This window comes from Triturus cristatus, chromosome 8 (assembly GCF_964204655.1).
Source record: "Triturus cristatus chromosome 8, aTriCri1.1, whole genome shotgun sequence".
Classification (NCBI taxonomy): domain Eukaryota; kingdom Metazoa; phylum Chordata; class Amphibia; order Caudata; family Salamandridae; genus Triturus; species Triturus cristatus.
The window spans coordinates 1,431,636,079-1,431,660,652 of record NC_140591.1 but is presented as its reverse complement, the minus strand read 5'-3'; the positions used below and the strand labels follow the sequence as shown (position 1 = coordinate 1,431,660,652).

Genomic DNA, 24,574 nt, shown 5'->3' with positions numbered 1-24,574 from the left:
GCGCTCAGCTAAGTTCCCCACCCAGTTCTTTTCCTCGGCAGCGAACAAGACAGCGGGGGTGGCCATTCTCCTAGCGAGCTCCTTTCGGGGGGAGGTGTTGCATAAGTGTGTTGAACAGAAGGGGAGGCTCCTTGCGTATCGCATGCGCCTGGGAGGCATAGCATTTACAGTTGGCTCCGTTTATAGCCCAAACGAGCATCAGGAGCGCTTCCTAGATTCCGCGCTGGTGGATGTCACTGCTTCCCCAGACCGACACATTATCTTGGGCGGAGACCTCAACATTGTCTTTGACTCTGGGATGGACAGATCGGCCCAGCGCTTCCCGCAGACGGGGGAGCTGTCCCAGGATGGGAAGGCCCGGATTGCGGAAATGGACTTGCATGATCTCTGGCGCTCCCTGCACCCCACGGATAGGGACTACTCTTTCTTCTCGCACGCACACCGCACCTACTCACGGCTGGACTACCTCCTGGTGAGTGGACCGATGCGTGCCGCTGCCACGGCGGCGGACATCGGGGTCCTGTCCCTGTCTGACCACTCTCCAGTCACCGGCGTTTTCCGGTGGCCGGCGGCCTCCCCCTCTCGGGGGGCGTGGCGCCTCCGGGACACACTTCTACACAAAAAATCGGTGGTACAACGCGTCGGGGAGGTCATACGGGACTATCTCACTCACAACAGCAACACTGACACTTCGCAGGCGACACAATGGGCGGCACTGAAGGCCGTCTTACGGGGGGAATTCATCTCTATCTCTGCAGCCGAGAATAAGGAGCGGCAACTGAAGAGGGATGAGTTGACAGCTCAAGTCCGGGAGCTTGAGCAGGTCCACCGCCGTACGGGAGCGCCGAGGGTATGGAGGCAGTTGCAGGCAGCGAGGAAGCTCCTCTCGGCTCTGGATCTTGATAGGGCGGAGTACGCCGCCTTACGCTTGAAACATGCCTACTACACTGGGGGGGACAGATGTGGCAAGCTCCTAGCACACCGGCTCCGGGTCGCGCAACAGCGCAGCGTGGTGAAAGAACTGGTGGGTGCGGACGGGGGGGTTGTCTCCGGGGACGCGGAGGTAGCGGAGACTTTCCGCGGCTTCTACGAGGCGCTATATGCTGAGGAGCCCTCCTCGCCACGGGATGCCGATAGCTATCTGGAGTCGGTGACCCTCCCGGTACTGGACCCGGCTCAGGCTGACCACCTGGAGCGGGACATCCATGTGGAGGAGGTGATTTCGGCTATCGCGCGGCTGAAACATGGCAAGGCCCCGGGCCCGGACGGGTACACGTCGCTCTTCTACAAGACTTTTTGCACGACCGTGGCCCCTGTCCTTACGCGGCTGTTTAACTCCTTCTCCGAACCGGGAGCCATCCCTCCGGATCTCCTGAGGGCGACGGTCGCGGTAATCCCGAAGCCTGGGAAGGATCGGGCCCTCTGCGGCTCGTACCGGCCCATCTCGCTCCTAAATGTCGACCTCAAGTTGTACACGGGGATTCTCGCATCCAGGCTGGGTCCACACCTCCCCGATTTGGTGGAGGCGGACCAGGCTGGTTTTGTGCCCGGTAGACAGACGGTTGACAACACCAAGAGAGTGGTGCATGTTCTGGAGAAGGCCTCAAGGATCTCGGGGGAGCGGATGTTGTTGTCCGTTGATGCGGAGAAGGCCTTCGACAGAGTTCACTGGCCGTATCTTGAGCGGGTCCTCACAAAACTGGGAATCGGCGATAAGTTCCGCACCATGGTATTTAATTGCTATAAGCATCCTTCAGCGTCGGTGCGGGTAAACGGGTGTAGCTCTGGTGGCTTCGCCATCGAGCGCGGCACGCGGCAGGGCTGCCCTCTTTCGCCGCTCCTGTTTGCCCTCTACATGGAGCCGTTTGCTCAGAGGATCCGTAATAATCCGGATGCTGTCGGGGTCCGGATGGGCCGGTACGTCCACACCGTGAGTCTCTACGCGGATGATGTCCTGCTGACTTTGGATGACCCTAGGAGGTCGCTACCTGCTTGCCTCCGAGAGTTGGACGCCTTTGCGGGGGTGGCCGGCTTCAAAATGAATATGAGCAAGTCGATGGCATTAGACGTGTCCCTGGCTGCGGACACCAGGAGGGATCTTCAACGGCTCTTCCCCATGCAGTGGTCCTCGTCCACGGTGCCGTATCTGGGGATTTTGCTGGCGCCTACATTATCGGAGATGGTTACGGCCAATTATGCCTCCCTCAGCAGGAAGATCAAGGACGAGCTTGGCCGATGGAACAAAGGCCTGCTGTCCTGGCTGGGGAGAATCGCGGCGGTCAAAATGACGGTGCTGCCCCAGATACTATATCTTTTCCGAGCCCTTCCGCTCCAGCCCCCGGTGGGCTGGATCCGACAAATGCAGGCTGACATCTCCCGCTTTGTCTGGCAGGGCCGCAGGCCACGCATGAAGAGGGTCCTCTCCACGCTCGCTCCGGAAGCGGGGGGCCTCGGCATTCCGGACCTCCGTAAGTACTTTCAGGCGGCACAGCTTCGCTATCTGGTGGAGTGGAGCAGGTGGGAGTCCGACAAACATTGGCTTTTTCAAGACCAGGCAGTGGCGGGCCGCACCTTACAAGAGGTCCCATTCTTGCGCCGCACGCACCGCCCCCCTAATCTTTACGCCTCCTTTGTTACGCGGGTCCCCCTGCGTGTGTGGGACGCGGTCTGCGAAACCCGGGGCCTCACCACCTTCCCCTCGCCGCTCTCGCCCATTGCGGGCAACCCGGACTTCTCCCCGGGGATGGAGCCGGGGGTTTTCTCCCACTGGGTACGGGCGGGCTGCAGGGCACTCTTCCAGATCTATGGTCCGGAGGGCGTGGTTCCTTTTCAGCAACTCCGCCAGGAGTTCGGCCTGACGGAGCTGGACAGACTGCGCTACATGCAAGTTCGGCATTGGGCCCTCCAGCCTCAGGTGCGTGCCACCGCTGCCCGTCCAATTACACCGTACGAGCGGTGGTTGGCTACTCGGACCTCCGACGCTAAACTGATCACTGATCTGTATAAACACCTACAACCCCCGCCGTTTCACTACTACAACCCGGGGAGGGAGCGTTGGCACAGGGAATTGGGTAGGACACTCAGCCACAAGGAATGGGACCAAATTGCGTATCGGGCTCGGCACTCTGCATACCACACGGGCCTTACGGAGACATTCACTAAGGTGTCCACATACTGGTACTACACCCCGGAGAGACTGTATGAAATGCATAAACACACTGACAAGGGGTGCTGGCGGAGCTGCGGGCAGGAAGGTACCCTTACACACATTCTATGGGATTGCCCAGTGCTGACCGCCTACTGGAAAGAAGTCTTGGACGAGGTGGATGAGCACTTTGGGATAGAGCTGCCGCGTCTCCCGGCGTATGTCCTGCTGGGCCTCCCCAATGCCCTAATGTACCCACTGAAGTCCCGCAGGGGTAGGCAGATTGCAATAGCGCTGGGGTCTGCGGTTCAGAACATTCTGGTCCACTGGCGCACATCCACCGTCCCCTCCATCACCGGTTGGTTGCATAGGCTCTGGCACGTGCTGGGGATGGAGAAGCTGTCGCTTACGGTTGCGGGGGAGATAGACCAATTTGAAGAGCTATGGCAACCCTTTCTAGCGCTGCTGTCCACTGAATTCCGGGAGCTCACCTGCCCGAGGTACCTTAGGCTTCTCAGGCTGAGGCCGCCGGTGACCCCGGCGGACTAGCTTACATGTGAGATGGGGACCCCCGGGGAGGGGGGGGGAGTGCGGGGCTCCTGGCTAGGGCTGCTTTGATGCGGGACCATAGGACGGGGGGGAGGGGGGAGGGTTGTTGTTTTGTTAATGGGAGGATGGGGGATGGGGGGGGGGGGATGGTGTTCTGTTGAGGTGTTGATGGGGGGGGATGCTCTTGCTCAGCTTTGGGGTCTCGGATACGCGCGTGGGATTCCACAGCTTGCAATTCTAGCGTTCAGTCACTGTGTTCTTCCCTCTGAGCCACCGCGCCACCTATTGCCAACCCTCTGGAGATACATCCCCTCTTCTTTGACTGTATTCCATGTATCCTGCCTCCTATCCCCCTCCCCCATGGTTTGTTTTGTTTCAATAAAAGTTTTAAACAAAAACACAGAATATGCGACAATTATTACATTTGGTGAATTTCAAACTCCTCAGTGTCAGATTTGTAATCAAATGTGATAATAATCACGCCTACTCATAATCAGGCCCTTAGAGTTATTGCTTTGCATCTATACATTAACACACTTCTCTTGGTATGCGGAATGAATGTAATATCCCACTTATTGTATATAGTATTTTGAATATCCTCCAGTATGCATATATAATTATTTGTGATATCGGTTTACACTAAAACCTTTTTATTGTGTATGAAATGATTTTCTTCCCACCATCAATGGGTGCTGCATGTTTGCTCTAACGTATTGTGACCTATGGATTATGTACATTGACGCCTATGAATCATGTTGACTCCATGCAATGGTACGAAAATTAAATAAATAAATAAATAAATAGTGCTTCTAACCGCAATATATATTGGTTCAGGTATATCAAAAGAAAGCTAAACCATTGCTAGTAAATGAATGAATACAAAAACGTCATGGGAAGTCGCCTTTTGATCCCGCCATGGTTCTATTGAAGACGCCCCTTCATCCTTCTTAACCTCCCGGAGTGGATGAACACTATATCCCCACTCCCAATATTTGCCACTTCTCACCATATATCCTTGTTATGTATGTACCTACTACCTTTCGGTTCATCTGCTGGACAGCCCCAGGAGACTCTATCTCCGCTCTTCTCTCTGGACACCTTTTATTGCAAACCCTTTCTGTGTCAATAAACACTTTCGTGGTTTAATTTCATTTGTTGTAAAGTGGTCTGAAACCCACATGGGTCTGGTTGCGATCTACAACACTGCACATATATATATGTGTGTGCAAGCCCCAGAGCCTTGCACTCGGCGTAAAATAAAAACATATAGTGCAGAGATGCAAACGCTGTCCTCGGGGTGGAAGGTCCTTCGAGATTCTGACTTTCAAAATCTGGAATGATCTACCTTATGACATTCAGTCATTAGCTGACCCTCTTTCTTTTAGGAAGCGATTAAAAACCTGGCTGTTCCAGCCAAGGATGGAACACAGGGCCTTTTCGGGCGATGATGATGTAGGAATTGTGGCAGCAATGTATAAATGTATCTTTCTTTCTTTCTTTCTGTTCTTTCTGTTCTTTCTTTCTTTCTTTCTTTCTTTCTTTCTTTCTTTCTTTCTTTCTTTCTTTCTTCCTTTCTTTCTTTCTTTCTTTCTTTCTTCCTTTCTTTCTTTCTTTCTTTCTTTCTTTCTTTCTTTCTTTCTTTCTTTCTTTCTTTCTTTCTTTCTTTCTTTCTGTTCTTTCTTTCTTTCTTTCTTTCTGTTCTTTCTTTCTTTCTTTCTTTCTTTCTTTCTTTCTTCCTTTCCCATACATAACATTTTATGGGGTCAAAATTCACTGTGGGTTGATTGGTACTGCCCATGCAGGACTTTACCACTTATAAGAACCTGAAGGACTGGATGCATTACACAGTTTAAAAACACAACAATTTCTTGTAGCAATGTCACTCGAAAAACATTATTAAATCACTCCCATCTGCCAGCATCGCACGTTCCAGGATGGCAGCACTCATCCCAATGAAATGAGTACAGGAAATGTGCCCTTTGACATAAGTCAAGGAATGGGTAAACCTGCAGGTAGATGAAGTATGGTTTTTAGAATGAATTTGCCATTGAAATTCCTGAGGTTGTTTGTAGCTGTCTCTAGTGCAGCCCAGCAAGACCCCTGGGGAAATCTAGGGAACCCGTGCATTCTGCAGTCGCTGCAGACCGCGTGGGAAACATGCCAGCCAAAGTACATCAATTCTGACTGCACAAAACCCTCCTGGAAACAGGTCCAATCAACAAAATATATCACTGATTTGCATGACTCTTATGATGAGACCCGATTTGTTATTTAAAGCATGTGAGGGTTGCTACATCACATGTGAGCAATGATCAAAAGCCAGTCCTGGCTAATGTTTCAGAATTATTTAAGAAATCACTTTTTTTCTTGTTGGAGAACTTTGTATCCTTGTACTTGTAGAAACAAAGGCTGATTTATGAAAAGAGGCGCAATTTACTCTCTTAAATTATCCCAATGTCTGATCTTAAATTAATGCTATTCTTTGGATTGCATGCTTCCTCCCCCAAACAGATGAAGACTTATTGTCTATGGGAACAGTGCTAAATGAATGGAATTCACCAAAAAGGCCTCTATGCCTGTCCCTAACTTCCATAACTACGTATAAAGCATTAATTATTAGGAATAGGAATTTTACACATTTTAAAATTACGAAATCCTTACTTCTCCCAATTAAAATGTTTTTTTTTATCTGACGTCTGTTGTTCCTCTATCTCCAGGAAAGTTAATACTCCTTTCCACACCTTCTGCAGAGGTTACATCACAGCCTTCTTTTTTGCAGATTTATATAGCGCAAACTCGACCCAGAGGCATTGGAGCATTTTACATGAGCCCCAGTTATGTTACACAAGGACACATTCATTTTTGTTAAGCACTGGGAGATTAAGCGATTTGCCCAGAATCACAGGATGCTGAGCTGATGTCGAGGCTCGAACCTGGTTCCCCAGCTCCAAAGTCGGCAGTTCTGGCAGTAAAGTTACATCCTCTCTTCTGTTATTTGGAAAGTAAGTGTGCACATAAGTGTGGAGCATGCACCTCATTTGGATGGGGTTGACCTAGACCCTTTGCTGAAACACCAGTGGGCATGCCTACAAATGATGCACATGTAAGATATGTTGTTGTACCTGGGCTTTTCTGCAGGGTCTCCCCTGTGTTTAGGTCTCGCCTGAGCCAGCGCATGCACTGCTCTGGCAGAGACTTTTAGTAAGGACTTCAGAAAATGCTAACACTGTGGCCTAGAGTTTGCGTTCGCGTGCACGTGCGCATTCGCCAGCTATCAGCGCCTGAAGTGCCATCTGTAGCGCGATCACTTTTGCTGCTGCCGCGCGCGCAACACTCGTGTGATTTTTTTTTATTTCCTTATTGCACACGTGCGCACGTGCACACAACTCGCTCACCACTCACGTGTTTTTCTTTTTTTATATTGGGCGCGCGCACACAACTCCCGGGCTTGCGGTATCACTGCATGAGGGATTTCAGCACGGAAGGGGCCGGGGAGGTGCTGCTGGAGTCGTGTGACACCATACATCGTAAGCACTACGCTTTCCCATCTGCTCATTTGTGCTCTTTATTTGTTATAGACAATCTACTGAGGCTAACCTGATTTATTTTCAGGAGTGCGCTGCAGAACTGCAGCTGTCAGACTGGCGGTCTGGTCAGGGTTCTCCTGTGATGTCTGCCCCAACTGCTCCGCACTACGTCAGAAAGGCATCTCCCAGCAATACAAATGGTACTGAAAGCCGATTGGAGTAGTGCACGCAAGATGCACGGGCCTTGTTTAAATATGTGTTTATGAGACCTGCAAATCCATGTCTCAGTAGATTTCATTATTGGAATGAACGTGGCTCAATTATTGCTTACCAAGCATGGAAAGTTTCTTCCTGCATCGGTGCAGATATAGGGGGTCCATGTCAGTACAAGCTCCTCTTTTTCTGAACTGCATTGGTGTTTTTGTAGAATCCTATTATGCTGTTATCCACAACTGCAATTGCCAATCCATATGTTGTCTCAGCGTGAGTGCAGGTATAGAAGAAGCATTCCGTAGCACATGCTCCTGACTTGCCTTCCCATCTATCCTACTGCCATACCTTATTTCCTCTAGCCTCTGCCTCCAGCACTTTTCATCTACTGCAGTTTACCCTTTCCCACCCACCCAAACCCTTTCCCACCTACCGCAGCACTTGCTTATACACCCAAGCCCTTTTCTATGCCAGTGCCAAAACACCGAATTACATCCGTGATTAAACAAGCATTGGCATAGCCAATAGGTCTCGCTTTTGGGACCTTATAAGTGTTTAGCCATGCAACAGTTGATGTTGTGGCACCAAGGATATTGTGCTGCATAACTAAATACTTATAAGGTCCCAAAAGCGAGACCTATTGGCTATGCCAATGCTTGTTTTAGGTTGAGCCTGGGCTGCGCATGCGCTGCTCTGCGAGGTATGTTGTATTCAGGTAGGGACTTTAAGCTCCGCCCACTTCCAGCCTATATTTTTCATTGGCTTGTGTCATTGTCCACTGTAAACTGTGGCTTTTCATTGGCCAATAGGCTTAGTACCACCTTGTCTCATTTTGTAACCTCCCATGGCGACCCCCCCGTTACGTGTGTTGTTACTCTGTAGGCTTTCATTGCAGCCTCCAATCACTATTTCTCAAATAGCTTTGTCCTGCTGCCTTTGCAATGCAATTGGTCTCACATTTGCGAGAGTTTAAGCTATTGGTATTGTAAATGACAATGCCTTTTATTTATCTGTTTTAAAAACAACACATAAATAAAAGGCATTATTATGTACAATGGTAATAGCTCAAACTCTCATAAATGCGAGACCTATTGCATTGTAAATACTTGTTTTAAATAGACATCCTTGCTTAATCTATCTACATTAATAAGAGGACTTACTCCAACATAGCCACTGACCCTAAAACCTCTTTCAGATATTTAATCCATTATTCATAAACAACTTTTGTTTATATACATGTCATATTTTGTATACACACACTGCACAATATTGTTTTCATACTTTTCTTAAATTCCACAAATTATGCTTATTTATCCCACCGGAAATACAACATTTAAGTAACAACAATGACTAAATCAATACAAAATATGTCACAAACCACCCCACTCATTGTTCGTTGTCTCTCATTCATACCTGACAAACACACTCATACACACTTCATGAACAATTTTTCCATATCCCCAGAGTATCCTTCAAAGTTCCACCAAAGAGACCACTCCTTTTAGTTTTCTATTGTTTGCGTATTGGACTGGGATCTCCAAACAATCTTGGTCAATGTATGTTTCAGTAGATATTGAATTCTCTTGACCACCTTCTTCAGGACTCATGTCCAATAATGTTTTCCTTCACCCAACACAAGTCAGTTATGTTACATTGTATATTGATCCTCTATCAATACTGTATGAGAGACTTTGTTGAAATACAATCTACTCTTTCACCGCCACACCCCTCCTTACCTATACGGTATATGACACTAAGAAGTGTCATTAAGAGAGGAGGCTGAGATTTAGGTAAAAAATTCAAATCTTTTAAGACTTTAGTCTTACGAAACACCGCAAATAACTGGTGAAAACCTTTCTCTTTTTCCTACTCACGGTAAATGCTTTAGAGTACTTGATTTCCACTGTGCCAGTGTCCCAGCAAACGTCTTGGGCACCACAGACCACTATTGTTTTCCCCTACTATGCCACCTCAAATTGTATATTTGGGGGTGCCCTTCTTGTAAGAAGTCTCCCCTGATTGATTTTTGTCTTCCTCTGTCTTCCTTTGCTGAACCCCATTTTTATTTGGCTTTTAAGACTCTAAGCATGTTTTCCCTGCTAAACAGTGGTAAAGTGCTTGTGCTCTCTCCTTTAAACATGGTAAAATTGCCCTACACCTAATTGGCAGATTTAATTTTCTTGTACGTCCATAGTAAATGGTACTACATGTACCGAGGGCCTGTAAGGTAAATGCTACTACTGGCCAGCAGCACTCAATGTGCCACACACTTAAGTAACCTTTTAAAACCTGTCTCATGCCTTCCACTGCAGTCTGTAGTGCAGCTTTAAACTGCCATTATGCCTGGAAAAATGAACCCTTTGCCTGGCCTAAGTCTTCCTTTTTAATACTTATAAGCCACTGTTATGGTAGGCCCTAAAGGTTCATAGGACAGGATGCATTGTATTTAAAAACTAGGACATGTGTACTTAAGTTTCACATGTCCTAGCAGTAATAAAAACTACTAAATCGTATTTCACTGTTGTTCGGTCTATCTTTCCCATTGACTAACACTGGGTTACTTAGTACCTTTAATAACTGCTAACTTCAGATTGGTAGTAGATAAAGAAATGCTGTGTACACTCTAATGAACAGTACTTTAAAATACTCTTTAATAGTGAAGTTTGATTTTAAGTTAAAATGCAACTTTTAGAAAGTTGGCATTTTTTTGTCCCAACCAACTGTGTCTTTCTGTCAGTGTCCTGGGTCACCTGACTGTGAATGGCTCTGCTGTTGGGGTTTGTATATTGCTTCCAGACAGTGAGACAATGGGCCTAGGTGTGAAAAGGATGGACCATCCTGACAGGATGGTTGTGGAGGGGCTGTGCCCAACCTCACAAACACTTCAAAGGGCTTTTCCTATAGCACACATAAAGGAACCTGCCCTGCCTTTTGTAATCCCAGGAAGGTTGGAGCCTGGACCAAGGAATGGAGAAGGACTACCCGGAACCAGTTTTAAGGGTAGGTCACGGACCGTCAGAACCACTCATCAGAACACTCATGGACCTGTGGAAGAGTCAGAAGAAGTACTGCCCTGCTGCCAGAAGGACTGCTCTGCTGTCTGAAGAAATTTGACCCTAGGCAACCCATAGTGACTTCAGGGGTCAGTTGGCTGACCTCCTGTTTTAGCTGCAGGGACACAACAAGCTTCCAGAGCCCTCCCTGCACCTGACCAGCTGCAACTGGACCTGCCTGAGGCCTGCTGCTGGCCGCTGCTGGAGTGAGTCCTGATTCACAAGAGGTGCCCTGGATCTTTGGCTAGCATCAGTGAAAGCTCTTCCAAGAAGAAAAAGCTGAAAATCCTGAAGTTGGGCTCTTCCTGACCACGAACGGGCCAGTTCGCGCTGAATCTCGGCCTCCCGCGATGACAGTCAATGCAAAGATACAGAGAGAGCAGCTATTCATGCCGACAATGACCGTCCATGACAACCGGCAACTTGAGGCCTGCATTTTGCATAACAACAACGACTGCCAACACAAAGCTCCAGTGGAGACCAGATCGACCGTTTGCAGCACTCAACCTGCTCTTCACACCTAAAGTCTCCTCCTCATGTCCTCCTCCAACACAAATGGAACTTTTTGTGTCAGACTTGACAAGGCAACTTTTCAGTAAGGCTCACCTGGTTCCTGAATTCGACCGGCGCTCTATCGCGTTTGGCCTGAACTTGTCACTTTCCCCTGGTCTAGCGCAACCAAAAGACCCTGAGTGGCAATTTGTGCTTTTAGATTCTATTTTCACACAAAAAAATTAAATTGAATAATTCAGATTCTAATGATTTTTGTTATTCTGGTATCTTTTTATGTATTAGAATTTACCCTATTTTTCTAATTTGGTTTGGGATTTTTTCTTGTATTGTATTATCACTTTATCACTGTTTATGCACTGTCTAAATACTTCACACATTGCCTCTAAGTTAAGCCTGAGTGGTTTTGTACCAAGCTACCAGAGGGTTAAGCACAGGTTAATTTTGTGACTTTTGCGGTTCACCCTCACAAGGATTGTGGTTGTTGCCTGAGTGGGGTTTCCATCCCTCTCAAGTAGTAACCCAATTTCCTACATAAGTACTCTTAATTCACTGGTTTATGCCGGACTTTGAACTTTTGTAACTAGGGTAATGCTTGAGAAAGTGCATGGTACTCCCTTTTACAGGCATACATCAGTCATACCTCTGAAACCGCGTTTTGTATAAAAAAGGCTTAACAGTTCATCCTGAAAGTAAATGGTCCTATCACACTGGACGTGAAAACTGAAGACAGGTCTCTGCCACCATTTTGGACTGACAGGTTTTAAAAAGTTGTAGAGCTGGGGCAGTTCTTCATTTACCACCCTAGACAGTGGTAAGTGGTTGCTTGTCACAATAAATTTAAAGGCGTGTATTGCATTTGTCTGGATATGTAAAATTATTGGTTGATATATTATGCATAAGAAGTTGCTGTATACTGCATAACACATACTTGCATATATGAATACATCTGGAAATCAACTTAGTGAAAATTACTGCTATTGTCAAAGGCCATAACATCTGACAATCCCAAGTTCTCCCATGAAAAACAAGCACTGGAAATGCAATAGGTCTCGCATTTGTTGAGTTAGACTATCGGCACTGTATATGGCAAGGTCTTTTATCATGTGTTATAGAATGTATGTATGTGGTGTATAGTGGAATTATGTGGGTTGGATTAGTTATGGAATTGTGTGGCGTGGAGAGGATTTGTGCAGTGTAATTATATGGTGTGCTGTAGAATTATGTGGTTAGATTTGGGAGTGAAGTGGGGCAGTCATATCAGTCATGGGGCACCCGTTTTTCATACCCAGAGAGACAGGCTTCAATTCTTCCTGATGGGGCATCTTCTTGTTCACTTTGGTTTTGCCTCAAGACCCAGTAATTGTCCTTTAGGCGCTCAGGCTACTGGTGGGTTGGCTACTGTCAGCAAGTGGTGTTGGAGACTTATGTAGATGTTCTGAGGTCACAGCCAATGGAGTTGCCACTACAGTTCATCAGGTAGGTGTGAATTATTGAGCATCTGAGTGATGGTGAGCCTGCTTGCCCTCTCCCCATCTCTGGGTGTAGGAGAGTAGGGTCTGCTATCCTATGGTCACCCCAAATTTTTGCTTTTTGCTTCACTGGTTTTTGACATATTGAGGCTGTGGGCCTGCTAATCAGACCCCCAGCCTGCTGTTCTCTCTACTAAATTTACACTATGCACTTTGTGCATAACAAATCGGAAGTGGATCACCCTGTGAGCCCCTGTACCAGTGTCCACTAGGTACCCAGGGCATTGGTGTATCTAAGGCCTGCCAGGGGCTGAAGCATGTATTATGCCACCCCAGGCTTGGCCTAACAAATTTGACACAACTGGCTGATCACTCAGCTGGGGTAAGTTGGTGTAACCACCTCTTACTTAGGTGTAGTATACCTATACCTAACCTTAAATGGGACACATGTTAACCTATCAGTCACTCCTATGGCAGGCCTTAACAATCCTGAAGGTAGAGTGCTTGGTTCCATGTGAGATGGTGCTCTGGCATGAGCTGAGCCTGTCTGCAGTGGTCGGAACAACTTCCTTCTACTGTTTCCAGATATCGTCATACCATATACTCTTAAGTGCATTATGAACCTCGCGGTTAAATGCTATCTTTGGTTTGGCTTTATCGAAACATGTCGAGTAAGGTGTCATACGAATTGGAATACTAACCCCTCGCCAATTCTGGCGACGGGGTTAGCATTCCACCCTTCTAGAGGGACACAACATGTACAGTACCTGAAACCCGGGTAAAATCAGACATATCCTCAGCTCCACAAAATGGATGCTGCCACCACAGACACAAGTCTGCCCTCCTGCTGCTGGGAGTCCTTCCAGCTTGGGAGGTGTGGACAAAGGGTTTCCTGCCAGGGGAGGTGCGTGCACCACCCCAGACAGGATTTTGTGTATTGGTCAGGTAGGGCTTGAAAGAAACCAGACATGCCTGAGGCTCACAAGGAGCCTCGGTGCATATGCCAGTTCAATCCGGTCCTGGGGCACACCAGTCCCGGGCCTGGGGCGAGCTGGACAAAGGATTGGGGGTGTAACCACCCCCCTTCCTGGTCCCACCCTTAGGGAGGGACCTAGCAGGTAGTCCGGCCCCTAGAATCCGCTTAAAGGTAGGAGCTGTGTCCTAAGACTTCAGACATCCTGGAATCAACTTATCTACAAGAAGAACACGGGAACTTCGACGCTCTGCCGCACAGAGGACTGAAGGAAATCTCCCCTGTGGTCAGGGAGTGACCACCTTGCTAACGCAAGCACCATCCAGCGAATCAACGTCTGCTTTGTCGCCGCCTCCCGCCGGAGCCAGAGCCCAGAGACTGACAAGACCTGGACCTCCAGACCTCTCACCGCCCGATCCACAGTCCCTGAAAAGAAGGAACCCGTGGAGGCACCGAGACACGTGGAGCCAGCCATCTTGAAAAGACCACGACAAGCTGCAAGCGCGACAACCGAGGCTCCCTCCAAGTTGTACTTTGGGTCCTGAGAAGCCCAACACCCGAGCAGCATCTGCATCAAAGGTGAGCCCCCCAGCATCTCCACGATCTGCGTGGGGCCCTTCTGCATTTTGCCACTCGACGCGCCTAACCGGTTGCTGGCCTGCTGGCTAGTGGCCATCTTGGCGACGAACTTCAAGAACTACATTGCTGGTCTAGTTGCTCCAGACTGGCCCTTGCTCCCCTCCAAAGGAGCAATCCCTCTGACCTTGCTGGTCAGAACCATCAGCTTATTTTGTTTTCCACAACAATTGCTTTTGCCAAGGCTTGTTTGCTTCGATCAAGTCGCCGACACCGCCGACAGCGAGAGCCTGCGTGGGACAGCTCGTGAACCGACTCCTGGACGTCGTCGACCTTCAGGGACCACGTGGCTGCAGAGACAAGCTGCACCTTTCCTCCTGTTTGCACCCGACATCGCCTGGTACCCACCTGGTGCCACGCTGGTCACTGGCTAGTGACTGTGAACACTGTCCCCTCTGCTTACAGGTCTTCTACAACTCCGATCCACTCTTGGATCCACCGCATCTCTTCCGGACCGATCGCCTGCAGCATCTTTGACTACAGGCTCCATTGAACAGATAGAAGAAACCCGACGCACTTCGAGACCTATGCACCCGCTTCCTGTGGGTGAGGTAAAGCTGGCACTCCGGTGCCCAAGTGTAGAGTATCATCTCTAGTGTCTGTGTTTCCAATCTTGAGTTCATAGTCCATCCGGAAGATCCTTTTTGCAGTAACTTTGTAACTTTTACGCACCCATTGAAAACCTATTTCGCTCCACCAGCAGGGTTCACGGGGTTTGCCTACTCTGGCAGAGTGAAGTTAATACCGTTGTGCTGCTCACCGCTGTGCTCAACCAGTGCTCACCCTTGCATCTGTGCACCATTGAGTACCAATTGACATTCTGATGCTTGTGCACGCATGCATGCTCCCAGCCAGCTGAAGGAAACGATTGGAATTAGCTGAGCCTGCATTGTGGAGCACTATGAGGGCGAGGGAAGCAGCGCGGTAGAGCACTCAGAGCTCCGAGTACACCACCGGACCAGGGCTGTAAGAGCAGGAGTTTAATTTCTTCTGAGTTTCTTTCTTCCCTCTCCAGGTGCCAGTTAGCAGGGCTGGACTGGGCTCTGCATGGGAGGTGCAGGATGGGACACCGCAGGGAGCTGGCACAGTTACAAGGACCTCTACTGTACCTGCTACTACTTGCGCACAGACATCGCCCACGTAAGTACCAAGGCCCTGCTTTTGTTTTGGGGGTGGCAATATACATGTGGGGGCAGGCTGGTGACTATGGGGGTATGGGGTGCATACCTAGAGTTCTCAACTAGTCCAGTTGATGTCTGGGTTTGCCGATGATGCAGTCCTGGTTCAACTTGAACATAGTTTACTAAGTGCAGTGAACTCGACCTGCTATCAGAACTCCACGTAATTTCACAGTTTTTAAGTCACTCCGCGTAAGTGAAACTCCGTGAGCTCCACCCTAGTAAGTATAAGCAGAGTAAAAAATGTGTCCATCAAGTCAATTAGTGAGATGAGCGCCAGCAGACCCAATTATTTTGAACTGCAGTCCTGAGATAATAATACCATTAGCCGAGAGGCTGCACAGCGGGTTCTTGTGCGTGTACCAACCAAAGAGACTTGGACATTTAGGGCCTTTAATACAAGTGGCCCATAACTTTATTTGCAAATTGAACACCAGGTAAATGCTGATAGCACGGGCTGTGGTGTTAACTGGATCTGCACTGTATGGGTATGCGAGTTTCAGACCTCGGACTGGGTATGATGTGATAATTGCCCATGCCCCCCTCCACACCCGTTTTGGACATGCTCAAACTCAGGAATTATGCAGTTTGTCTGTATGTATTTATGCCATATTGTATATGGTGCAAACAGAGGTGGGCGAGCCAGCAAATTAACAGGGCGAGCTGAGCCAGAGCTGAGCAAAGGGTCTGGCTTGGCTCTTTGAGCCACTCTGTGAGCCGAGCTCTGAAAATATTTGCCTTGTAAATCATACAACAAACATCAGATAAAATATGATTAAGTCAAAAAAGTGGCCTTCCTTCACATGTGGAACCTTTGACATTAATATGTCCACTAATGCAGTGCACTGAGAAGTACTTAATAAATGTGATAGTTTTTAAGCATGAACTTAGAACCCTTCTGCCCCCACCCTGGTGAGAGCGCCACTAGTGAACTATGAGGCAAAACAGTTGTCACGTGCACTCTGTACGTGGCCGAGATTCTTGTAGATAATGGAACATTATAGTCTTTTAAATCAAACACAATGTATTTTTTTTACAGCATATATTTGTAACATGGCATTTGAAGGTGCTTTCATTTGCTATAGTGAAGAAAAAGGAGGATCAATAAAAAAAAATCTTTGCCTGCGATCACTCAGTTTGGTTAAGCGGAGAATCCGTGTTTCTTGCAGGTTCTCTGGTTTCACTTTGTACAAACAGCCACTAAACAGATATCTATTTGTGTCTTCTTTGTAACTCAAATATTGGTGCTTTGTTTAACCTCTTTGTGCATGATGGTAGATGAGCGATGGAGCAGACAGAAGCCATATTAAAAGCTGGGCTCTAGGTTTCAAAGGAACCTTGAGGGGAGCCAGGCTTCATGTTAGAGCTTTCAGCGGCTCGCCCACCTCCAGGTGCAAGTTACACAGTCAATAACTAAAAAAATGCGCAATAGGTGGACTCGTTTTAATCCCACGTTTGCAGACAGGAGTTTGCTTCTGAATCAGAATTTGCTCAGAAAGGTAAATGAGTCTCATAGATGCGGATGGGCCCTGCTTATTTTTGGGAAAGTGTGAAGATCACAAGCCACACAATATACCAACCCGATGATCCCAATCATTCAGGAAATTCAAATATCTATATCATGAATCAGAAGTCAAGATTATCAGAGGAGTCTGTGTATTTCGGAATAAATGTACACAGCATATATGCACCTGCCATGGCTTTTGACGTCTTTAACCCCATCCTGTTTAAAATAGTTAGTCACACGCAAACTAAACCCTTTAAAGCCTGGCTCTCATTTAATGAACAGAAGACATTGCAGCCACTCTGTTATCTCACTTGTTCCTATGAGCCTCTTGCGCCCCTGCAGCACCTCCGGGAGGCCCCACAGTGCCGCCCCCAGCACTCTGCGCCGGAGGCAGTGGTCCGGATCGCTCCTCTGTTTTGTTGCGTCAGCTTCCTTCTAGCATAAGCGCAATTTACGGTCAATGTACGTCTATTTCTGGATCATGTGACACCCGAATAATTATTTTTTGTTGTTCTGTAAAATGAGTCTTTTATTCAAAGTCTGTAGAACAAGGGCAAAATAACAAGGAAGAGTTGTGGGACACGAGAATAAGCAATTTAAAAGAACGCTGGAGGCAGCGCCAAAGGAGCAATGAATTGCAGGGACTGGGAGGACATTAAAACAGGGAAGGAGAGAGGCCGGGCAGGGATGAAGCAAACGGAGAGGGAGTGCCGGAAAAATGACAGCAACAACAGGGAAGGAGGGTGCTAAGATGAATAGCACTCTTTACAACACATGTGTTTACAACGCAAGTCGTTACAACGAAGTGTTGTTACATCGCATGCGATTACAACAGAAGTCGTTACAATGACTTGCAGTAGGGAGGACGCTGAAGTTTGGAATAGTATAATTTACTATTCCAACTCCAGTGTGTGCAACAGCAGGGAAGGTGTTGTATTGAAAATTCAACAAATCCAACACCTTCCGCCCCCTACCGCAAGTCATTGTAACGACTTGCGTTGTAATGGCATGCGATGGAACAACGCATCGTTGCAATGACTTGCGTTGTAAACGCATGCATTGTAAACGATGCGTTGTAAAGGTTGTTTCCTGCTAAGATGTACAAAAATACGGTGCGTTGTCACAGCATTTGCGTTGTAAAAAATTTGTTGTAACAGCATGCGTTGTAAAAGCATGCGTTGTAACATCATACATCCCTTTTTTTTTTACACTGCATTCCACCCAGGCTCTTCTTCGGGTGTGTGTTCAGCTTCGGCACCGTATTTTTGTACATCTTAGCAGGAAACAACCTTTACAACGCATCGTTTACAATGCATGCGTTTACAACGCAAGTCATTGCAACGATGCGTTGTTCCATCGCATGCCATTACAACGCAAGTCGTTAGGATGTATGATGTTACAACGCATGCTTTTACAACGCATGCTGTTACAACGAATTTTTTACAACGCAAATGCTGTGACAACGCAAGTCTTTACAACGCAAGTCTTTACATCGACTTGCAGTAGATGGCGTGCTAACATTAAAAAAGGGTAATTTACTATTCTAACTCCAGTCCACGTTGCAGTAGGGAAGGTGTTTGGATAGTAAACTACACTATTTTTAATGTTAGCACGCCATCTAGTGCAAGTCGATGTAAAGACTTGCGTTGTAATGGCATGTGTTGTCACAGCATTTGCGTTGTAACAGTTTCGTTGTAATGGCAGTGCGTTGTAAAAGTTGCGTTGTAATGGTTGTTCACCAAAAAAAAGTCCCTAAACAAAAGCAAAAAAGAGGAAGCAGCCAAGTCCTGTGGCAATACTCCAGAGCCCACAAAGTACATACAACAGATGATCCTTCATCGCAAGCGCTGTAGGCTCGACCTAAAAAATGGATCTTTATATATAGAATTGCAAGTGCACCTCCAATAGATCCATGTACTCCAGGACACTGGCAACATTGCACATTTCTGAAAATGTATAGATCCTAGGAAATCTAGGATGTGCTGATTCCATCTAACACCACTGGGTCTCCTTGTCCACGATACCAAGGAACAGATGCACACTGTGTCAACATCTTATTCAGAAGTGCCTATTTTTAATTAATTAAATAGCAAGCATTATGTCACCCAATGTTCTCAAAAACATCTTGGTAAAAACACAGTAGTTCATATTTGTGACATTTAATTTGGTTAGAGTAGTAGAGGTAGCATTTTTACTTATTTCCATTTTTTGGGAAAAGCACTCCAAACAGGTGAAGACATCTCAGAGTGCTTTGCCTAGGATGTGGGAATAGAGCTGATGCAGTAACAGTGTCCATTGCTTCTCTGATACCTTGTCGGCCACTGAAACTGGTCCAACTCTGAACTGTACTGGCATGGACGTGCCAAGTGAGGGAGTTGACCAGGAGACCAAATAGGACTTAGCTGAATAGAATAGAATCCTAGTTGAATTTTCTATTAAAGCACAAGGTTAGTGAGATGGTAAAACCTTGGTGGAAAAGCCATGAACACTAGTATTCAGTCACACGACTTACAAGATGATATTGATTGTTCCTAATTTATCCAGAAAAGTTTCCCTGCTGGTCATTAATCTTTTCCTTTGTTACTACAACAGTACTGAAAAGATATACTCATGTCTCCTGTGCATTTCTTCCACAATCTTTAGTAATACTTTAAATAATTCACTCTGAGACTCTTATCTTATAAATTCGAACAGATAAGGCACAATTGATCTCAAGTGAAGATGTGGAATTCTACCATAAAGAAAAAGTTGGTGTACCTCCTCGGAGTATTTAACAAACAAAATCCATAGACATACGTGTCATGAAGTATAATGTCAAATAAATTGCATTTCAAATGTGCTTTATACATATATTTATATTTCCTATACGATGTTTCTGTGTAGGAGGTATTCCAAAGGACCATAGAACAGACAACAAGTATATACGCATAAAACATATTTAATGTTATCTGTCAGTGTGGCTGTGCCTTCCACAAGGGCATAATGAGAACAAGAGTGGTGTTATGTATTTAAAATGTAATTAAGTCTTTACTTCTGCCTTTCGGTTGCTTTGATAGTCAAAGATAAAGGTTCCTTCTTGGGTGGTCTACATAGCGCATTTCGACCTATACTGGGACTGAATGTTCACAAAGTCATCCTCAACGTAGCTCAGAGGTCTTAGTAGATATCAATATAGAAGCATCAAGCTAGTTGTGTGTTTAAGATGCACGTATGTCTCATTACTGCCGAGTAAATGTTCTCATTCTGGGTTGTTCAAAATCATTCTGTATGTCATTAATGCATTCAAGGTCCTGGTTCCATCAGGACCAGTAACTTCTACCTTGTCTTGGCTTTCCTTAAGCATCAGTATATCCTTCATCAAACTCATGGTCCACAAAGATAACCATAGCCAAGTTGCAAAGGATACCAGTTGTGATTCATTAAGTGCCTTTAAATAGGACTCGATTGACCGCAAAGTTGGAGGTTAATATAGGATAGCATGCAAATGTATCTTTGCTTCTATGGCCCGTGAAGATTAACATCCATGAATGGATGCTATATTGCTGCTCCTTTTTTGTTAAATAAGCAACTCGAAGACAGATGTGCTGGCCTGAGGCCTCACCAAGTCAATCAGTGATAGAGGAGAATACTAGCTAAGTGCATCCCAACTAATATCGGGAAGATCGAGTAGGGATATTGATTTACGAGAATATTGCATCCAAAATATCAATGACCAGGATATTGAGAAAGTGAATATATATAAGTAAGTAAAGTTTTACCATTGTTAACTCCACAGCTACATACCTTGAAGATCTATATATTGTCAAGATACATGTATGTGGAGTTAAGAATGCTAAACATATACTTATCTTCAAAAACATACTTGAATACCAAGTGAGCAGCACAGCCCTGTTCTAAAAAACACGCAATTTTAAATAAAATATATCAAATAAAATATATTTACTATAATCAAAAGTTGATTTGACATCTTAAGTGGTAAAACACAACATTTGGTAATTTTAAGGTATTGACAGCCTCAATAATTTATCAGTTTGGGAGATCATTGTTTGTTTAATGCCAATTTGGACATTTGTTTATAGCAGTTGAGTAGCTAAACGTGGATTTACCTCCTTTTGCTGGGTATGACCCCCATCTCTTCACTGTCTCCCTCCTCCATCGCTCTTCTCGCTTGCCACCATTCATCATCAGATGCATTGATGACATGAAGGATGTCTCCATACTTGAAACTCAGCCCTTGGCTCGGCAGACCACTGTCTTTGCTCTTGTCATAATCAAACATAGCTCTGTCAATATGAAAGACAAAAAACAATTCATTGTCACAACCACTGAAAGCTCAAATACCCGGAAATATGCTTCTGTTTGGCAAAACATTTGTATCTCTCCTCTCTGTAACAATATTTATATCAATGATATAGCTGGTCATCTATTCATGCATTACATACAGGTGGCATCATCTTCTGTTCAACAAAATTCACTTTGACAATTATAATATAATATATTATTATATTGCCTTGCCATGCTGTTGACATGGCTGTAGCACCCAGATTGATAAGACTGGAGGAGTAGTATATCTTTCATGGCAAGGTCAACATATGTCCCGGCCATGGTCATGTCAATGTAATTGTTTGTAACAGTATGTTGTGGCATATATCTCACTATGGACTGCGACCAGGGACACAGTTACAGAAAGAATGCCTATGATTCATTTTTACAAGACAGACTTTTGGATATTGTTGAGCACTTTTCAGGACGCAGCTTTTCATAATTGACTTTTATTTTATATTATTTTAGTTTACCTCCCTGTTTTTGTTTAGTGCTAGCACATTAACTTGGATCCATTTTGTAGTACAAGGACTAATTTGTACACTAGCAAAAAGCAGCTCTCAAGAAGCTTGTGGAATCCCTCCCAGCTAGCTGGATAGATCTCAGGTGATCTCAAGTTGATTATAAGGGGGGAGAAAAATCCTTGGTAGAGTGGGATTTAGTCCCATTTAGAAGGTAGACAAATCTGTCCTAATTTGATCCCAGTACCCTCTTTGTACTCACCCTCTTTTGATAAGTAATTTTGGAAAAGGAAAGTGGTTTGGCTATGTGCTTCAGCTGACCCATGCTCAGCCTACCTTTTACCAATCTTTTCATATTTTGGTAGAGGAACAGGTAGACAATTCATTTTTAAGTGAAACCTATACCACATTAATAATATACGAGTGTCTGAAATTCCACATGAAGTTATTTCATCCTGTGCTTTTGTGGAGAAGTGTGGCTCAATGATTAGAGCGGCAGACCCTGATGCAGAGGTCTAGCCCGGGACCAGGGTTCAATTCCCCGTCTCGGCGGGTCTTGGGCTCAAAAATTCCACGGACCTGATAATTCTTACCTCGTGCCATTCTAATCATGGAGTCCCACTCTGCAACTCTGGGCAATAGCTTGCTTAATCTCCACAACGGCCCCCACAACGCTAAGGATGCCTGGCCTTCACCTTGGGGGTGCCCAGGAGTGGACGCCTCACAGGGAAAAGCCAGGATGGGTTCCACAGTGGTATTCGTACAAGCGCCGAGAGGCCTCCGGGTAGTCGTGCGCTATACAAGTATCCATACATTTACATTTACTGGTTCACATGTATTCAAAGCTGACCACATCACACTCATATGAACAGTCTTTATTCCCGAACCATCGTCAATGACAGTAGACTTCAATACTCTTTTGTTGAGGTATACATTTTTTAAAGTAGCTTGTACATGTTTGTTATAGAGGTTGTCATTACCCTGTCTAGAGTGTTCTCGAAGCAATAACCTGCGAAATTGGGTGTCTTTCATCCCCATTTACGCATTCATGTCACCATTCGCTGGCACTAACTTTAGGTGTCTAAATTAGTTGACAAAACTACATGGCTGATTTTTGCATAAAAGTAACTTTTTGTTTTCCTGATTTTTTGATGGCCATCCACCTGCTCCATCCCTGGGGCACAAAGCAACAGAAAAGGACGTGAAATAATCAAAAGCGATGATTCCTACTCCTTAAATCCATCTACACCGCACGCATCAAATTAGGCATCACAGGCTACCTCTGCAATGTACTAGGGCCCAGATTTACTAAGACCTTGCATTGCCATTAAGTCATGCAAGGCGATGCAATGCCTAGATGATATTCACTAAACCACACAAAACCACCTTGTGTGGCTTAGTTAATCGCTCCCTTGGGTTACTCATGCCCATTTGAAGGAGTTCAATGGGTAAAGTGTGAGTGTTCTCACTTATCCACCCATGGATTTTGGCACCTTCCCAGATTTACTATGGATAGTAAACCTGGTAATGTGTCAAAGTGCTAAACCATCCCAACAGAGGCATAACAAGGAGAAATATGTTTATTTCTCCTCGTTATTTCCTCTTTCTACGTGTGTTGCAATATGCAGCACATGTAGAAAGAGGAAAATGACTCTGAGGATTGGTTTTGTGCAGGAAGGTTCTCCTTCCTGCACAAAAACAATCCTGCCTGTTAGAAATGGGGTTCTCTAGTTGGCAGAGGTAGGTACCTTTGTCCAAATAGGGACCCTTGCTTCTAGTCAGGGTGAGGGGGAAACCCTTCTAAAATAACCCCTGCTCACCCCCTTGGTAGCTTGGCAGGAGCAGACAGGCTTATCTCAGAGGCAGTGTGTAAAGCATTTGTAAACACATACATTAATACAGTGAAATCACTACAAATGGACACCACACCAGTGTAGAAAAATAAGTAATCTTTAGCTAAACCAAACAAGACCTAAAACGACAAAAATCCATAATCCAGTAAAAAGATATGACTTTCAAATGGTAGAAATAGTTCAGTTCAAAGCAAAGTGCAGATGTAACAATTTTCACACAAAGTACCTTGGATGCGTCACGTAAACAAACAAAACGGGCCGCAGGGAAGGTGATGCATCGGTTCCTTACACTCAGGAAAGTGATGCGTCGGTTCCTTGCTCCGGGGGAGGTGATGCGTCAGTTCCTTAATGCTGCGCAGGGGAGGTGATGCGTCGGTTCCTTACCAGAGAGAAGGTGATGCGTCGGTTTCTTACTGGGTGGGGAGGTGATGTGTTGGTTTCTTACTGCGTCCCCAAACGATGCGACAGCTTTGGTGCCTCGATGCGAGGATCTGGGCTGATGCTTGGAGTTTTGCAGCCACACAGCAGGGCTTGCTTTGGAATTGGTGTGGTGATCTCGGACTTCGGAGATCGTTGCACTCGATGCAGCGATTTCTCGAGCTGCAGCAGGCGCTACAACGCTTTCTTTGACGATGCGTCGGAAACAGGTACGGATGTGTCACGCTTCTTGGTGTTGCATTGATTTCCAGCTCCCAGTGGAAAACAGTCTCTATAGATCCCAAACAACAGAAGTCACCTCTTTGCAGGTCAGAACTCCCCGCAGGGAAGTTCAGGGGAGCTGGTGGTGAAGTCTTTGTGTCCCTGAGACTTCAGAACAGGAGGCAGGCTCAGTTTCAAGCCCTTGGAGATCTTCCTCAAGCAGGGGACACAGCAAACAGCAAAGTCTCCTTTCCGTAGCAGCAAGTAGCCACTGCAGGCCAACCCCAGACAGCAAACAGCACAGGGGCAGTATTCCTCCTCAGCTTCTCCTGCTCTTCTCCTTGGCAAAGGTTCCTCTTGATTTCCCAGAAGTGATCTAAAGTTCTGGGGTATGGGCCCCAATATTTAAACAACAAAATCCTTTGTTCTCTGGTCGCAGAGAAGCCCTGTGCTTGGTCAAAACCGGTTCTGTCCTCTCTGGTGCAGCTTCCTGGCAGGAGGTGGAGACAGCATTGTGGAAGGCAGACCAGGTCCATTC

General features: G+C 46.2%; 1 protein-coding gene across 4 annotated transcripts in view; it reads right to left on the bottom strand.

Annotated features, from left to right (window-relative positions):
• DLG2 (discs large MAGUK scaffold protein 2) overlaps positions 1-24,574 on the bottom strand; it is a 4,361,751-nt gene that overhangs the window by 370,667 nt on the left and 3,966,510 nt on the right. For all 4 annotated transcript variants that reach the window (XM_085623221.1, XM_085623223.1, XM_085623224.1 and 1 more), the window contains one exon: positions 20,867-21,043. In XM_085623221.1, the coding sequence (XP_085479347.1) occupies positions 20,867-21,043 (177 nt within the window). The remainder of the gene's footprint in view (positions 1-20,866; positions 21,044-24,574) is intronic.